The 13050-nt window shown below is 41.0% G+C and overlaps 1 protein-coding gene across 4 annotated transcripts; it reads left to right on the forward strand.

Moving 5' to 3' along the window:
• Positions 1-303: 303 nt before the first annotated feature.
• On the forward strand, positions 304-13050 carry lclat1 (lysocardiolipin acyltransferase 1). 4 transcript variants are annotated; one of them, XM_040136631.1, is made up of 6 exons: positions 304-805; positions 6430-6597; positions 7068-7266; positions 7748-7894; positions 9394-9510; positions 10584-13050. In XM_040136631.1, the coding sequence occupies exons 2-6, from the start codon at positions 6430-6432 to the stop codon at positions 11108-11110; spliced, it is 1158 nt and encodes a 385-aa protein (XP_039992565.1). In that variant the 5' UTR covers positions 304-805; the 3' UTR covers positions 11111-13050. The 4 variants fall into 4 exon arrangements, with proteins under 4 accessions (XP_039992565.1, XP_039992563.1, XP_039992564.1 ...); XM_040136629.1 differs by having other exon boundaries at positions 304-507; XM_040136630.1 differs by having other exon boundaries at positions 305-801.

The following is a 13050-nucleotide window of genomic DNA, read 5'->3' on the forward strand; positions in this document are numbered from 1 at the left end:
ATAAAGTAGTTAAAAGCTAGCACCATCTCCATCAGCTACAACAATAAACATGCGGCTCAGGCATTAATTCAACTGTAATAATAATAATCAAATAATATGATATATAATAATACGAAACTCACAGATACTTAAAGCAGATTTTGCTAATAAAAATAATAAACCTTTTAAACTTTTACTTAAACTTTTACTACTTTTACTTTGCCCCCCCCCCCCCATGGTCTCTCTCGCTCTCCCTTCGCACCTCCTACTAAACCTTCCTGTGTGCAGATCTTTTGACAACTGCTTAAAATATGACAAATATGCCATCTATAGTCACTATCGACATGTGAGATCTACACAGCATTCAGTATGAGGAAACTCCTTGGCAGATTTTGCTCCACATGCTGTGTTCGCGGTTTGCTGTCACCTACACTATGACTGCAGTTTGCGCCAACAGCACCTCATGTTGATGTCTGGGTGTAAGGACAGGTGAGGGGTGACAAGTTGAGAGATAGCGTTAGCAAAATGGTAAGGCGGCTACACTTTTGCTCCAGTTATACTAAATAAAGGCACTCAAAGCAAGCGAAGTTGTCGTGGGTCCGTGGCTGGCTCCGCTAATAGTTCGCGAACGGCGTCAGCTTTGAGGACCGGTTACGCAGTTGTTTATATGCTTTGCTAGTTAGCTCATGTTAGCAAGCTAGTAGCTAACTAGTAGCTAGCCTGCTGAGTTGCTATGTCGCAACCGAGGGTTTGGACTTACTGGAGCTAACGTTGCTAGCTCGTCCCAAACAAACTTTGAATCTGGAGGAAAAAACACGAAAGGTGGGTATGTTGTCATCCAACAGTACGCAGTAACTATTCATAAGTAGGTGGTATATTAGCCACGATGGCAGGATAACGTCGGCTAACAAGAGCTAGCTTGTGTTTTATGTTGACGTTACCTTTGGCTTGCTAAATTAGCATTCGCGTAGTTTGTGTCAGCGTGGTTGTTAGTCGCAATCAGTGTAAATATAACCTGCACCGCAGCTTCAGATTACACTGAATGCAGTGAGCTCCGTCGGCTAATTTTTCCAAGTGAACGTTATAGATTAACGTCATATTACGGAGAGCACAATTTATGGTTGAGTGGTACCAAGTTTCCAAGTTACAGGTGAAACGTTAATGCCGCTCTCAGCTGGCCATGGTCGATAGAAGTCGGTGGACACAAACTCTCATACGTAAACTGTGCTGTCATAACGTTAGCTTTGCCTGCTGGCTTGCATACTTCACCACTGTCTTTAAGATTGTCTCTTATTTGCATATAAGGTTAGTTTAAGTAATTATTTACGAAGCGACGTGCTAACCGATGGGATGTTTTTTTTTTTTTTTTTTTAAAGATACAACACACGGCACATCTCATTTTAGGCCTGTTGTGTAACCACTTAGCTTAAAGTTAAACGTTGGCTAACCCGTGATGTCTCTCTGGTTAAAGTCCTTGCTCTTTTTTTTATGTCCCACCCTAGCATAATGGAAAATGTGTGTACGATAAACAGTGGTACATTAGCTGCTTCTTGGTCTTGATAAGATTGCATCTAAGAGGCGTGGTTTATCGAGTTTATCGCGTTTTCTCATGGAGGGCGATTTAACCATAGACAATACCTTGCGTTATTTACTTAAGGTGATGTGGTTGTGAAGCTTCACGACGCAGTCACTGTCGTGCACCTTGCTCCCAAGCTCATTATCCATTATCCATAGACTTTTTGGGCTAAATCAGACACAGACTCACACACTCAGATACTGGTGACAAAAAGTATATTACATGTGTTCAGTGAGTATGCTTGCACAGTGCATCTTACCCCCCCCCTATGGTACTACTTGAACGTGGTTGTTCATTAAAAGACATTGTCAGGGCAAAGTTACTCTTGAAAATCAGATTTTCCATTATGTCCAGCTTGATGACAACATCATCATATCACCCTGTTAAGCCTTCCATATTTTATCCAGTTAACCACAAAAGTTGTTCAGCTGCAACTAAAGGTTGTTTTAATCATGAATTAATTTCTTGATTATTTTGTTGATGAATCATTACTTCTAAAAAAAAATGTCAGAAAACATTGAAAGGTGCCCACTGTAATTTCCCAAAGCCCAAGATGATGTATTCAGATTGCTTCTTTTATTTGACCAACATTTTAAAATCCCAAAATGTTCAGTTTACAATCAGAAATGTACAAGAAAAACAGCAAATCATCGCATATGAGAAGATTTAACCAGCTTTAGAATTTGGACTTGAGAATGAGTGAAACAATGTGTTTATTGTCAAAATAGCTGTTGATTAATCTATTAATTAAATTAGTGTTGCAACTCTAGATGTGTCCCATACAGTCATACTGTGTTTCATTCGTCCTCATTTTTTGAATTTTGTTCAATTTTTTCCCATTTTGCCTGTCTGTTTGTCAAAAGGACATCCAAACGTTATGTAAGTTTGCAAGATCAGGAAATTTAATCAGTTTTAAAAATGAGTGATAATTGTCGGGTGATAGCAAGTTGGATAGTTGTTCAGTTCTAGAGGAGATTTTGTCTCTCCAAGTGCCCGCTTTATCAATAAATGGACCTGTACTTAAATCTATTTGCAGTTTAATTATCTGTTTTATCCTTCCTCTCTCTGTACTCTTTTTGTCTGTCTCTTACACACACATACATACCACTTAAGCACATTGTTTAGCCTAGACATGCTTGACCTCTTCACTCTGCTTTGCTCTGTTGGGATGTCTGGTCTGGTCTTGGCTTAAAACAAGGAATGCAAAATGTTTGCCAGAGAATTCAGACTTGGACTATGAGGAGTATGCTGTGCATTGCCTGTGGTGGTGTGTTTGGGGAAGTGCTCTCAGGATCATTACTATGGTGATTAAATAAATGTTAAACCAACCCAGATGGATGGGACTAAATCAAACTCACAAGGGGTACTAGCCTTGGAGTATGAAAACAAAAGTGTTTCTGTGGATGCCTTACATAAATAGTCTTAGGTCCCTGGTACCCTTGCCAAGTGGAAGAAAAACATGTTTATGTAACACTTTAATGTTCATAATTCCATCCACCTCTCCCATCTCTTGCTCCAGGTGTGTCATGCCTTTTTGCTGCATGTATGAAATAGCTCGTCTGATTGTTCCAGCAGCCACCCAAGGGCGTGTTTTTTTGTGTGTGTGTGTGTGTGTGTATATATGTGTGTGTGTGTGGGGACATAGCCTATTTGTGGCCATTGTGCTGAGCAAGCCTGTTTCCTCACCTCTCTCATGCCTCACATTTTCCATTGTTAAAGCCAGTAACCCTTAAACCCTTACTGCCAGCATAATCATGCACGCAAACACACTTGCATTTTTTTAAATGCACCTTCATCCACTTAGGTCGCCGCCGTGAGACTTGCTGCGTCATGGTGCCGTAGAGGTTGCCAACGAGTGCAAGATGATGGGAGTGTTGAGGGCAGGTAGTCTGAACTGAAGGCTTGTGCAATCATGATAGTAATTGAGGTGGAAAGGTGTGAACCGCAGTTCGTATAAAAGAAGAAATAACCTGCTGGATGAAATAGCTCCTTAAAGCATCAGCTCAGACACTGTGTCAGCAAGGCCAGGCTGTAATCAGATCAAGACTCACTGTATTTCGCCTTTTGACCTTCACCTCAGGGGACTTGCTAGTAATTGACTGGCTCTAGTTCTAAGCTAAAGATTAGTGAATCTTAACTGTTTGTCTAGATTGTTTAAAAACATTGCATTTTTAAAAAGTTTTTCTGAACATGCATCCCATTTCTAATTCATATAGTCACATAAACTAGATCCAGATGCAACTTACATGAATGGACACTTTGCTGTTTTTTAGAGTGTAAATCAAGTATACTTACATAACCCTTCATCACAAGTGTCTCGGCATGTTAATGTGTAGCATGTCAAAACATTTGACATTTAAATGACTTGCTCAAGGGCAATTTGACAATTGAGAAAGTGTTACTCATCCCTTTGCCCCAGATTTTAATGTTTTGGTTTGACTAATTGGAAATAAATTGGGGGTTTTTTGGGTGCTCAGGAAGACCTTGCTCAGTGGTTATTTGGGTACTTTTTAAAGGCCCTGCACACAAAGGGCCTTTTTTGCTGTTATCAAAATTGCCTAGTCATGTTTACAACAGTGTGAAGGATAATTGCTGTACACGCTCATAAGGATAATTATCAAACTAACGTTGTTATCAAATTATCTTTCATGTCTTTATCAAAGCATAATAAAGGCTAAGTTAATTAGTTCAGTTGTACCTTCACAGTTTATGTAATTTTTAGTTTCACTCCTAATACCAGGGTCGCTGGCACTCAAAATTAATTCATCATTTTAGGTGCTGGTTGGCTGTCTTCCACCATAGAAATAGATCCCTTATGAAGGTTTCGTTATTTTTTCATTTTAAGATACCAAAAGCACAATTTTTAATTTAAATGACAACTAATTGAAACAGCTAGTTGGATTAAAAGTGTCCATTGCAAATGAGAGTGTGACCCTCTGTACACCTTGCTTTCAATGGTACTTGGTTACAGACTATCACCGTACTTCCTGGACTGTTCCAGGTAGGAATGAGTAATATAGATGAAATCTCCTCTTCCAGTATATGTAATTTTTATTTGCCCCTTATCAGTATATATTTTGGCATAGCAGATTTTCTGGAAAAACTGTTTATGGAAAAGATAGAGAAATAGAAGAGGTGGCTACCACAGTATAGCAAAATAATACAGCACAGTACGGTACAATGGTATGGCGAAATTAATGACAATAGACATTTATTCTCATGGTACACACTAACTGAGCACTTTATTAGGAACACGTACACCTGCTTATTCATGCAATTATGCAATCAGCCAATCATGCAGCTGCAGTGCAGTGCATAAGATCATGCAGATTCAGGTCAGGAGCTTCAGTTAATGTTCAAATCAAACATCAGAAAGGGAAAAAATGTGATCTCAGTGACTTTGAACGTGGCATGATTGTTGGCGCTAGACGGGCTGGTTTGAGTATTTTTGAAACTGCTGATCTACTGGGATTTTCATGCACAAAAGCATCTACAGTTTACTCAGAATGGTGCGAAAAATTAAAAAAAAAACATCCAGGGAGCGGTAGTTCTGCGGACGGAAACGCCTTGCTAATGAGAGAGGTCAGAAGAGAATGGCCAGACTGGTTGGAGCTGACAGAAAGGCTACAGTAACTCAGATAACCACTCCTTACAACTGTGGTGAACAGAAAAGCATCTCGGAATGCACAGCACATTGAACCTTGAGGTCGATGGGCTAAAACAGCAGAAGACCACGTCGGGTTCCACTCCTGTCAGCCAAGAAAAGAAATGTGAGGCTGCTGTGGGCACAGGATCACCAAAACCTGAAAGTTGAAGACTGGAAAAACGCAGCCTGGTCTGATGAATCTGGATTTCTGCTGAGGCACACACATGGCAGGGTCAGAATTTGGTGTAAACAACATGAATCCATGGACCCAACTTGCCTTGTGTCAACAGTCCAGGCTGCTGGTGGTGGTGTAATGGTGTGGGGAATGTTTTCTTGGCACACTTTTGGTAACAATCCACCATGTCACAAAGCAAAAGTCGTTTCAAACTGGTTTCATGAACGTGACGATAAGTTCAGTCTACGTCGTTGGCCTCCCCAGTCACCAGATCTGAGTCCAAAAGAACACCTTTGGTATGTGGTAGAATGGGAGATTGGTAGCATTAGCGTTCAGCGGACAAATCTGCAGAAATGATGTGATGCAATCATATCAACATGGACCAGAATCTCAAAGGAACGTTTCCAACATCTTGTGGTATGATGTTCCTAAAAAAAGTGCTCATTGGGTTTATATTCTTGTGTTACCTATACGTGGCCCCATTTTACGGTAGTGTAATTGAGAAAATGGCAAGGCATTGTCGATATTTCCAGTTACACTTAAAAGTTATTGACAAGATTTTAAAGCTTCAGTGGCTACAATTGCAATATTTTATTACCATTTTTTTATGTCAAGGATGTCAGAAAGCTTGGCTCAAAGTTTATGCCACTGTACAGACTATACATTCAGTAAATAATTTCAAAGCCAGAGGCACACTTGATTTAGTGACCATGCACTGACAATTTGTTACCCACTGTCAGAAAGTTCTCCTATTTACATTCCACACCAGGTATGCCTGCCCTGGATTTTCCACTGTTTGTGGGAAAATATGTCAGAAGAACAACAGAACAGCAGGCTTTGCTATTGATTAGAGTGCCGATAATCCAGTTTGTTTCATGTTAGAGTTGCTCCACTACAGCCCCTTTCCATAGTGGAGATTCCATAGACAACATCGGAGTTTTATCCCCTTCTAATACAACAACTTCAGCTCATGCTTTGACTGCCTAAGATCATTTCATTTATCTAGCTGTGAGTGATACTCAAGTGCATCTTGTCTCATTAATCTCTCCACAGATGGCTATGTCGGTGCGGGGCCTGTACTTTGTGGTGACCCTCTTTTTGGGTAGTTTCTTTGGAAGTGTCTTCATGTTGGGTCCAGTTTTGCCCCTCATGCTGCTGTCTCCTGCTTGGTATCGCTGGATCACTGATCGCATCGTCGCTACCTGGCTCACTCTGCCTGTGGTGTGTACATCAGTCTAGCCGTTACTTAGCCTACTTCTGTGTGTGCCAGATGGTCTTAAATTACCTGTGTTTGACACAGTCACGATAATCTGCATTATCTACGCCTTATTAATGCCCCCCAATTTAATCAGATTTTATTCTTGTCAGAAGTACAATTCATTTATTCTTATTGCCCTTAAGGAAAATATTGCAAATCTTGTTTACAGTGAGCCCATGAATTACTGGAATTATTAATTTATTTTCATCTGACTCATTTCATTTCTTTTCAATTCATTTTACCACCTTTTCTCTTCCCAGTCCCTCCTCTCTCCCTCTACATCCTTTTTAAATTATCATTTTTTTCTCCCCTTGATCATGCCCCTCTCCATATTTTTTCTAAATCTCCCTCCCTCACTGTTCTTTCCATTCTTCCGTCCCCTTGCACTTTATCGTTTATCCTCCATCTATCCCCGCTACTCTTCCCTCTGTAGTCCTTGCTAGAGCTGGTATTTGGGGTGAAGGTGGTTATAACAGGTGATGGCTTCATTCCGGGGGAGCGAAGTGTGATCATCATGAACCACCGTACGCGTCTCGACTGGATGTTCCTTTGGTGTTGTCTGCTCAGGTACAGCTACCTTCGTCTGGAGAAGATCTGCCTCAAGGCTGCTCTCAAGGCTGTGCCTGGCTTTGGTGGGTATACAGTTGGTGCCGTGGCTATACACACGGTCAGACTTGCACTCCTCTGCATAATAAAATGTAATCCACTTTATGCATAGCATTTCTTCAAAAACATTATTGCAAAGCAGTTTTTTGTTTTAAGAGGAGGAAGTAAAATAATTCAAATGGAGACAACTGAATTTAAATATAAAAGAGGAACAGCATAATGCAAATTCAAAGCAACAGAAAGGTATGAAAATGCAAGTCAGTTTAATATGACAAAAGAAAATGAGTATTTGTTTCCTGCAAGAAGATGCTGGTTTATCATGCCTGATTTCCAGAGGCAGATTATAACAGAGCACAGGTACGTTGATGCAAAAGGCCCAGTCTTGGGTCTCAAAAGGACCTTTTCAAAGAAATACTTATTTCTGCCTGCTTTGAAAAGTCTTGTAGAATCAGTTGAACGTGAGAAGTAATCAATTACACATGTAAAGACTTTGTTTGTATTTTCCAGGCTGGGCAATGCAGGTAGCCTGCTTTGTCTTTATTCAGCGTCGTTGGGAGGAGGACAAGAAGCACTTGGAGAACATGCTGGACTACTTCTGTGACATCAGAGAGCCTCTACAGCTGCTGCTGTTCCCGGAGGGCACAGACCTCACTGGTGAGAAGTAAAGAGTGCATCACTCCATCCATGCATGCCACTATTTACCCACATTTCAGTTGTTGTTCTCAGAATGTGTTGCCAAACAACCAGTTTCCACAGCTCAGTGTGGTCTTACACCTGTCTTATGCTATTGCACTGACACCGTTATTCAAACTCAATTTCAAAGTGATAAGGCATAGCCAAATCCCTTGACACACTCCCCACACAGTCATTTCTGCAGGAATGCTCTGATCTTTCAATCCAAGCAACGGTGACACCAGTGTCTAAAGCCCTTTCGGATCACAAGTAAGCCAATCAAAGTCCCAAGTAGCTTTACTAGGGGAAGCTTAACTTTTCTTTACGTATCATGATGTCATGAGGGGTCCAGTGTAGTTACAGCATGATAGGCCAGCAGCTTTAGGGCTTTAAAGATTGTTTTACTTTTGATGATCTGTTTGCACCTGTGCATGAGTGTGTTTGCATGCGCATGCGTCTGCATTTAAGCCCCTTAAATCTCAAGGCTTAATTTGACACAAGAAACAAGAGGATGTGTTCTGGCGTCTTATACGGAAGTTGTCCTGTTCTTTACACCCTAATACTTATTTTAGAGACACGCATACAGGACACATCTACAGGATCAGGTTCCAGATGCACTTAAGGCTCTCAACACATTGAAGCCTGAGGAGCTTGTGTGAATTGACATAAAGATTGTATAAGCATGACAAGTTGGATATTTGTCCCCCTGGGAGAGCAGAGGCCTGATCACCAGAGGTCTGTCCATAGTTCTTTTGTACTAGTCCGTCCGAAGGAGCTACTTGTTACATAATATGAGTAATGAGTCAGATATAGTTTACATGTTCCTGAGGAATGTTTGGTTGATAAAAAAAAACACTCATCTTTCCTGTGTTTATGTACCCATCTGGTTTTTACAAATGTGTAAGCGTTTGTCACCAGAGGATATATTTCATAAAGTTAGTCAACCAACATTATTATTATTGTTACTGCTATTTTTATAATGGTATACTGTTATTTTTGCTATCGTTTTGCGCATGTTTTAGCGTAAGTTCTGCTTGGTTGGTTACTAACTGCTATGCAATAAATAGTCTTACACGGTGTATGTAATATTTTCTTTCCATAATTGCTACTATTGAGTTAAGCGGCTGTTAAGTGAAAAATCTAAATTTACGAGTAAATCTAAAATTAAGAAATCGCTTAGCATTTAAATTTAATGCATGGAATAATTGTGCTGTTGTTACAAAATATAAAAATGTTATTTAATGCAAATGAGCTGATTATTTTTAGTAGTATTTTAAAATTTAAACACAAGATAATGATAATGGTTTTTAGTCATCGGCTGTAACAGTAACAGTAATATGATGCATACAATATACAAATATCGATTAATTCCCAATGAGAACACATAGCATCTGTAACACAATGCACTAGTTAACACGCAACACTTCTATGGTGATTGTAGCTGCCAGAGGTTAATTACTGTGTGTCTGTGTCTCCTGCAGAAAATACAAGAGCAAAGAGCCATGCGTTCGCTGCCCAGAACAGCATGCCGAAATTTGAGTACGTGCTGCATCCCCGAACCACTGGATTCACCTTTATTGTGGACAGACTACGAACAGGTCGGGTGTGATCCACAACAGCAGTTTATGTGTACATTAAACATGACAATGGTCCACTTCAAAATCTACTAGAAATGTTGAAGGTGGCTGTGGGTCGAACAACAGACATGTACTATGTGTTAATTCATTTTTGATGATTAAAATTATTTGGTTGAAAAGAAAATAAGTAGGAAACAGCCTCTCAATATTATGGAAATATTTTATCAGTGTAACCAAGGAAAAAGACATGCTACCATAATGACTGTAGTTTTTCCACTGACACTGTTTGTAGAAGAGGGATCATACCTGTTATTCTTCAAAGTTTCAGACCTATGCCTCATCCTACTGCCAGCCATTACAGACCCCTGAGATTCTCATGTTTCCCTATGAGCTAATTCTGGCGGTCCTCCAGAGTTCTTAAATACCACCTCTGGCCCTACCGTCCCACCCCCCACCCACCCTGGATGCTGAGCACGGCACTAACTCTCCAAGCAGGTGTTGTGAATCAGTGTGATGTCATTAGACTTAGCTAATTCTCCTCTCCATCTCACTGCACCGCTGACTGACATGCTGTGCATGTTGTCTTTGTCCAAGTCCACTGTGCCCCTCTGAGCTCTATTTTTACCGCGGTAGAGCTGAGCTGTGCAGGAGCAGGCGCTGGCAGGTGTCATCCTGTTCACTTGATATTTCATTCAACTCTCCCTGTGTTTTGTAAGGGTACTATAGTTCACTGATGATGGTATAGAGCTCATGCTAGTTTTAAAGGCAGAGAGGGGATGAAGCTCTAATCCCCTGGATAATTAGAGATACATGTGTATTTGAATTAAGAGCTGGGATTTTGAAGGGTGCATAATATGGTTTGAATAACCAGTGTGGATGTGGAAAGTGGAAAATACTAAGTCTCGCTGTAGTGTAATGTCTAAATGTCTGGAACTTCACAGTTTACATTAAGTCAAAACTGTCGAGTTTTGAGTATTGAAAGCTATGTATTTTGCTTTGTTTAAAGTTGATACTTCTGGAATCCAAATCATGTCTTGCTTTTCTTTTATAGTATTTTACCTTTGATGATTTAAAAATTGTGTCTGTTTTCCTAGGAGATAACCTGGATGCCGTCCATGATATTACAGTGGCCTACCCCAAAAACATCCCTCAGACAGAACGCCACCTGATCCTGGGGCTTTTCCCCCGTGAGATCCACTTCCACGTCCACCGCTACCCAGTGGCTTCACTGCCCTCCTCATCCTCAGACCTGGAGTCTTGGTGTCGAGAGCGTTGGGCTGAGAAGGAGATCCGTCTCCGTGACTTCTACTCAGGCCAGCCCCAGGCCTTTGACAGGGATGGTGTTGCACGTGTGCCACCTTGTAAGTCAGAGCTGCGAGTGGCTCTGATCAAAGCTGCCTCACTGCTGTACTGGAGCAGCTTCATTGCTCTGTGCTTCACTGGCCTGTGGATGTGGGCTCCATTCAGGCTCTATTTCCTCGTCATGGTTGGAGTATATACGGCCCAGCAGAAGCTGGTTGGGGGGCTGGAGCTGCTGGAGTTGGCCTGCCATCGATACTGGAAGTCAATGGCTGCGAACGTGGGTGAAAAGAATAAGGTGTTGGATGGGAAGATGCAGTGAGGATGGAGGACAGGGTTGACTGGACAATGACATGGTTCCACCTATGCTCAGCAAGGATCCTGAGAAGTCCGTTGGCTTGGCCTGTTCAGTCCAGAGGGCTAGAGGATCCCTTAGAGGGACCCAGGACTTCATGCCTTAGAAAGAGAGTAATAAGTCCACTTCTTGTTGGTATGCATGGCTTCAGTGGAGAGAGCTTACCTTTCTGTTGAAGAAAAAAAAGGAATGTTATGTACATTTATCTGTGTTGGGTTCAAGGAAATCGTCATACATGATGTGTCACCTGACGTGTATTTCTCTTCTCGTATAATCACTGTTAAGTAGCGTGCTGTCAGTGCATTTTATCTGTCTTATGTTGTTGTTGTTGTTGTAATGGTTGTTTGTTCAGAGCCTCAGTGTCATGAAAACAATGCTGTTAATATTTTTTATACTGTTGCCATGTCCTTGAAATTGGTTTTATTGTATACTATGTTGCCCTTGGTTTTATATCAGTGTCATAAATTATGGAGCAGAGCCATAGTACAGACTGCCTGTACATATGATGACTTGACTCTAACCAATCTTCAAATCAGCACTGTAGTTAGCTGGATTAGACTGATGGGACTAGTTAAATGAATCAGTTTCATTAATAGTCTCTGGCAAGGAAAGAAAATGACAGATATGTCCAAGAGAATTATTAAGGAGTATACAGGTATATTTGTACCATTGTTTACCTATATTGGGTATAATTACCCTTTTCTACAAACTAGGGAATGAACTTTTCCCAGTTAGTCCTTAGAGATAACTTGTGTGATGATGTTGATTACTGTATAGGTCTTGAAAGATAAATTATGTTATTCTGCTTGTTTGCTCAAGTAGCTTTTGCACTTAAAAGCCAAAGGTGAGAAAAGCAGACATGATGTAAAAGTAACCAAACAGAATGTAGTCTGTCTTTGTCAGGACAGGGTAGATTCACCCACCACGGGCAAAGTTGTCTGCAGTTCCACTGAGTCAGCGCTTGTAATCATCGACTCATCAAGATCAAAGCTCCGACTGAGATCTTATGTCCGAATAACTGTAGAAGCAGTTGAGCTTTGTGTCCTTTATGGGAATGAAGGGATGCCTTGTAGAGGCAGGATGTGGGTGGTGCTGGGATGGAAGAATGTCCTGTTGGGACAGCATTACCCCTCGATGTGCAGGGTGGCACAGAGGACCAGACTTGGAGTGGAAAACTGGCCCTGAACTCAGCCTAATCCAAAAAAGCCCTGTAATGCCCTCCTCTGCCTGTGTCACTCTCTAGAGGACTGGCATTGATGCGCCTGTTAAACTCAATTAGCAAGTGACAGCTGAGAAAGCTACTCCAATTGTGCCAAAAAAGGACAGAAATGGAAACAAGATTGGAGTGGCGCTTCAACCACACTTTTAGCCACTGACTGTCCTTACCAATGAGCTCAGGACCATTTCAAACCACGTTCATTCTGGGAGTCAGGGAATATTTATGTCTCGGACGGTCTTTAGCAGTTTCAGTCACACTGTGCAGTCTGTGATCTAGCTGACCACTTCAACCCTATTTTGTGAGATAATTGTCTTTCATGGTCGACCACTCAATAGAATAGTGACTCAAGCATCTTTCTTGTTTATATGAGTCTGAAGCTCCTGTAGTTAAAGTGTAAAGGGGCTGTTTCCAGGCACTGTGATGAGCTGTGTTAACAATTTAATCATCAGCACGTTGTAGTTTACCAAACATGGTACTATATCCATTTCCTCAACCCATTTACAAATCCTGAACCAGCTAGAATCTACATGTATTACTTGTGCTGTTTTGTGTTGCTCATTTTACAGTCACTTGCTGATGCTGGACCTCTTTAAAGTCACTGTCCTCAGGTAAACACAGTGGACACTGTTATGAGTCAGTCTCTTAAAGGAAGAAATATATATCTGAATAAAGATACTGTATCAACTCA

Source organism: Xiphias gladius, chromosome 10 (genome assembly GCF_016859285.1).
Source record: "Xiphias gladius isolate SHS-SW01 ecotype Sanya breed wild chromosome 10, ASM1685928v1, whole genome shotgun sequence".
NCBI lineage: Eukaryota > Metazoa > Chordata > Actinopteri > Istiophoriformes > Xiphiidae > Xiphias > Xiphias gladius.

What these genes read in the sequence shown, in the direction of transcription:
- lclat1 (XM_040136629.1), top strand. An exon ending in CAAGGCTGTGCCTGGCTTTG is followed by an intron (nt 7,267 to 7,747) that starts GTGGGTATACAG and finishes TGTATTTTCCAG; the next exon opens with GCTGGGCAATGCAGGTAGCC. An exon ending in GGAGGGCACAGACCTCACTG is followed by an intron (nt 7,895 to 9,393) that starts GTGAGAAGTAAA and finishes TGTCTCCTGCAG; the next exon opens with AAAATACAAGAGCAAAGAGC.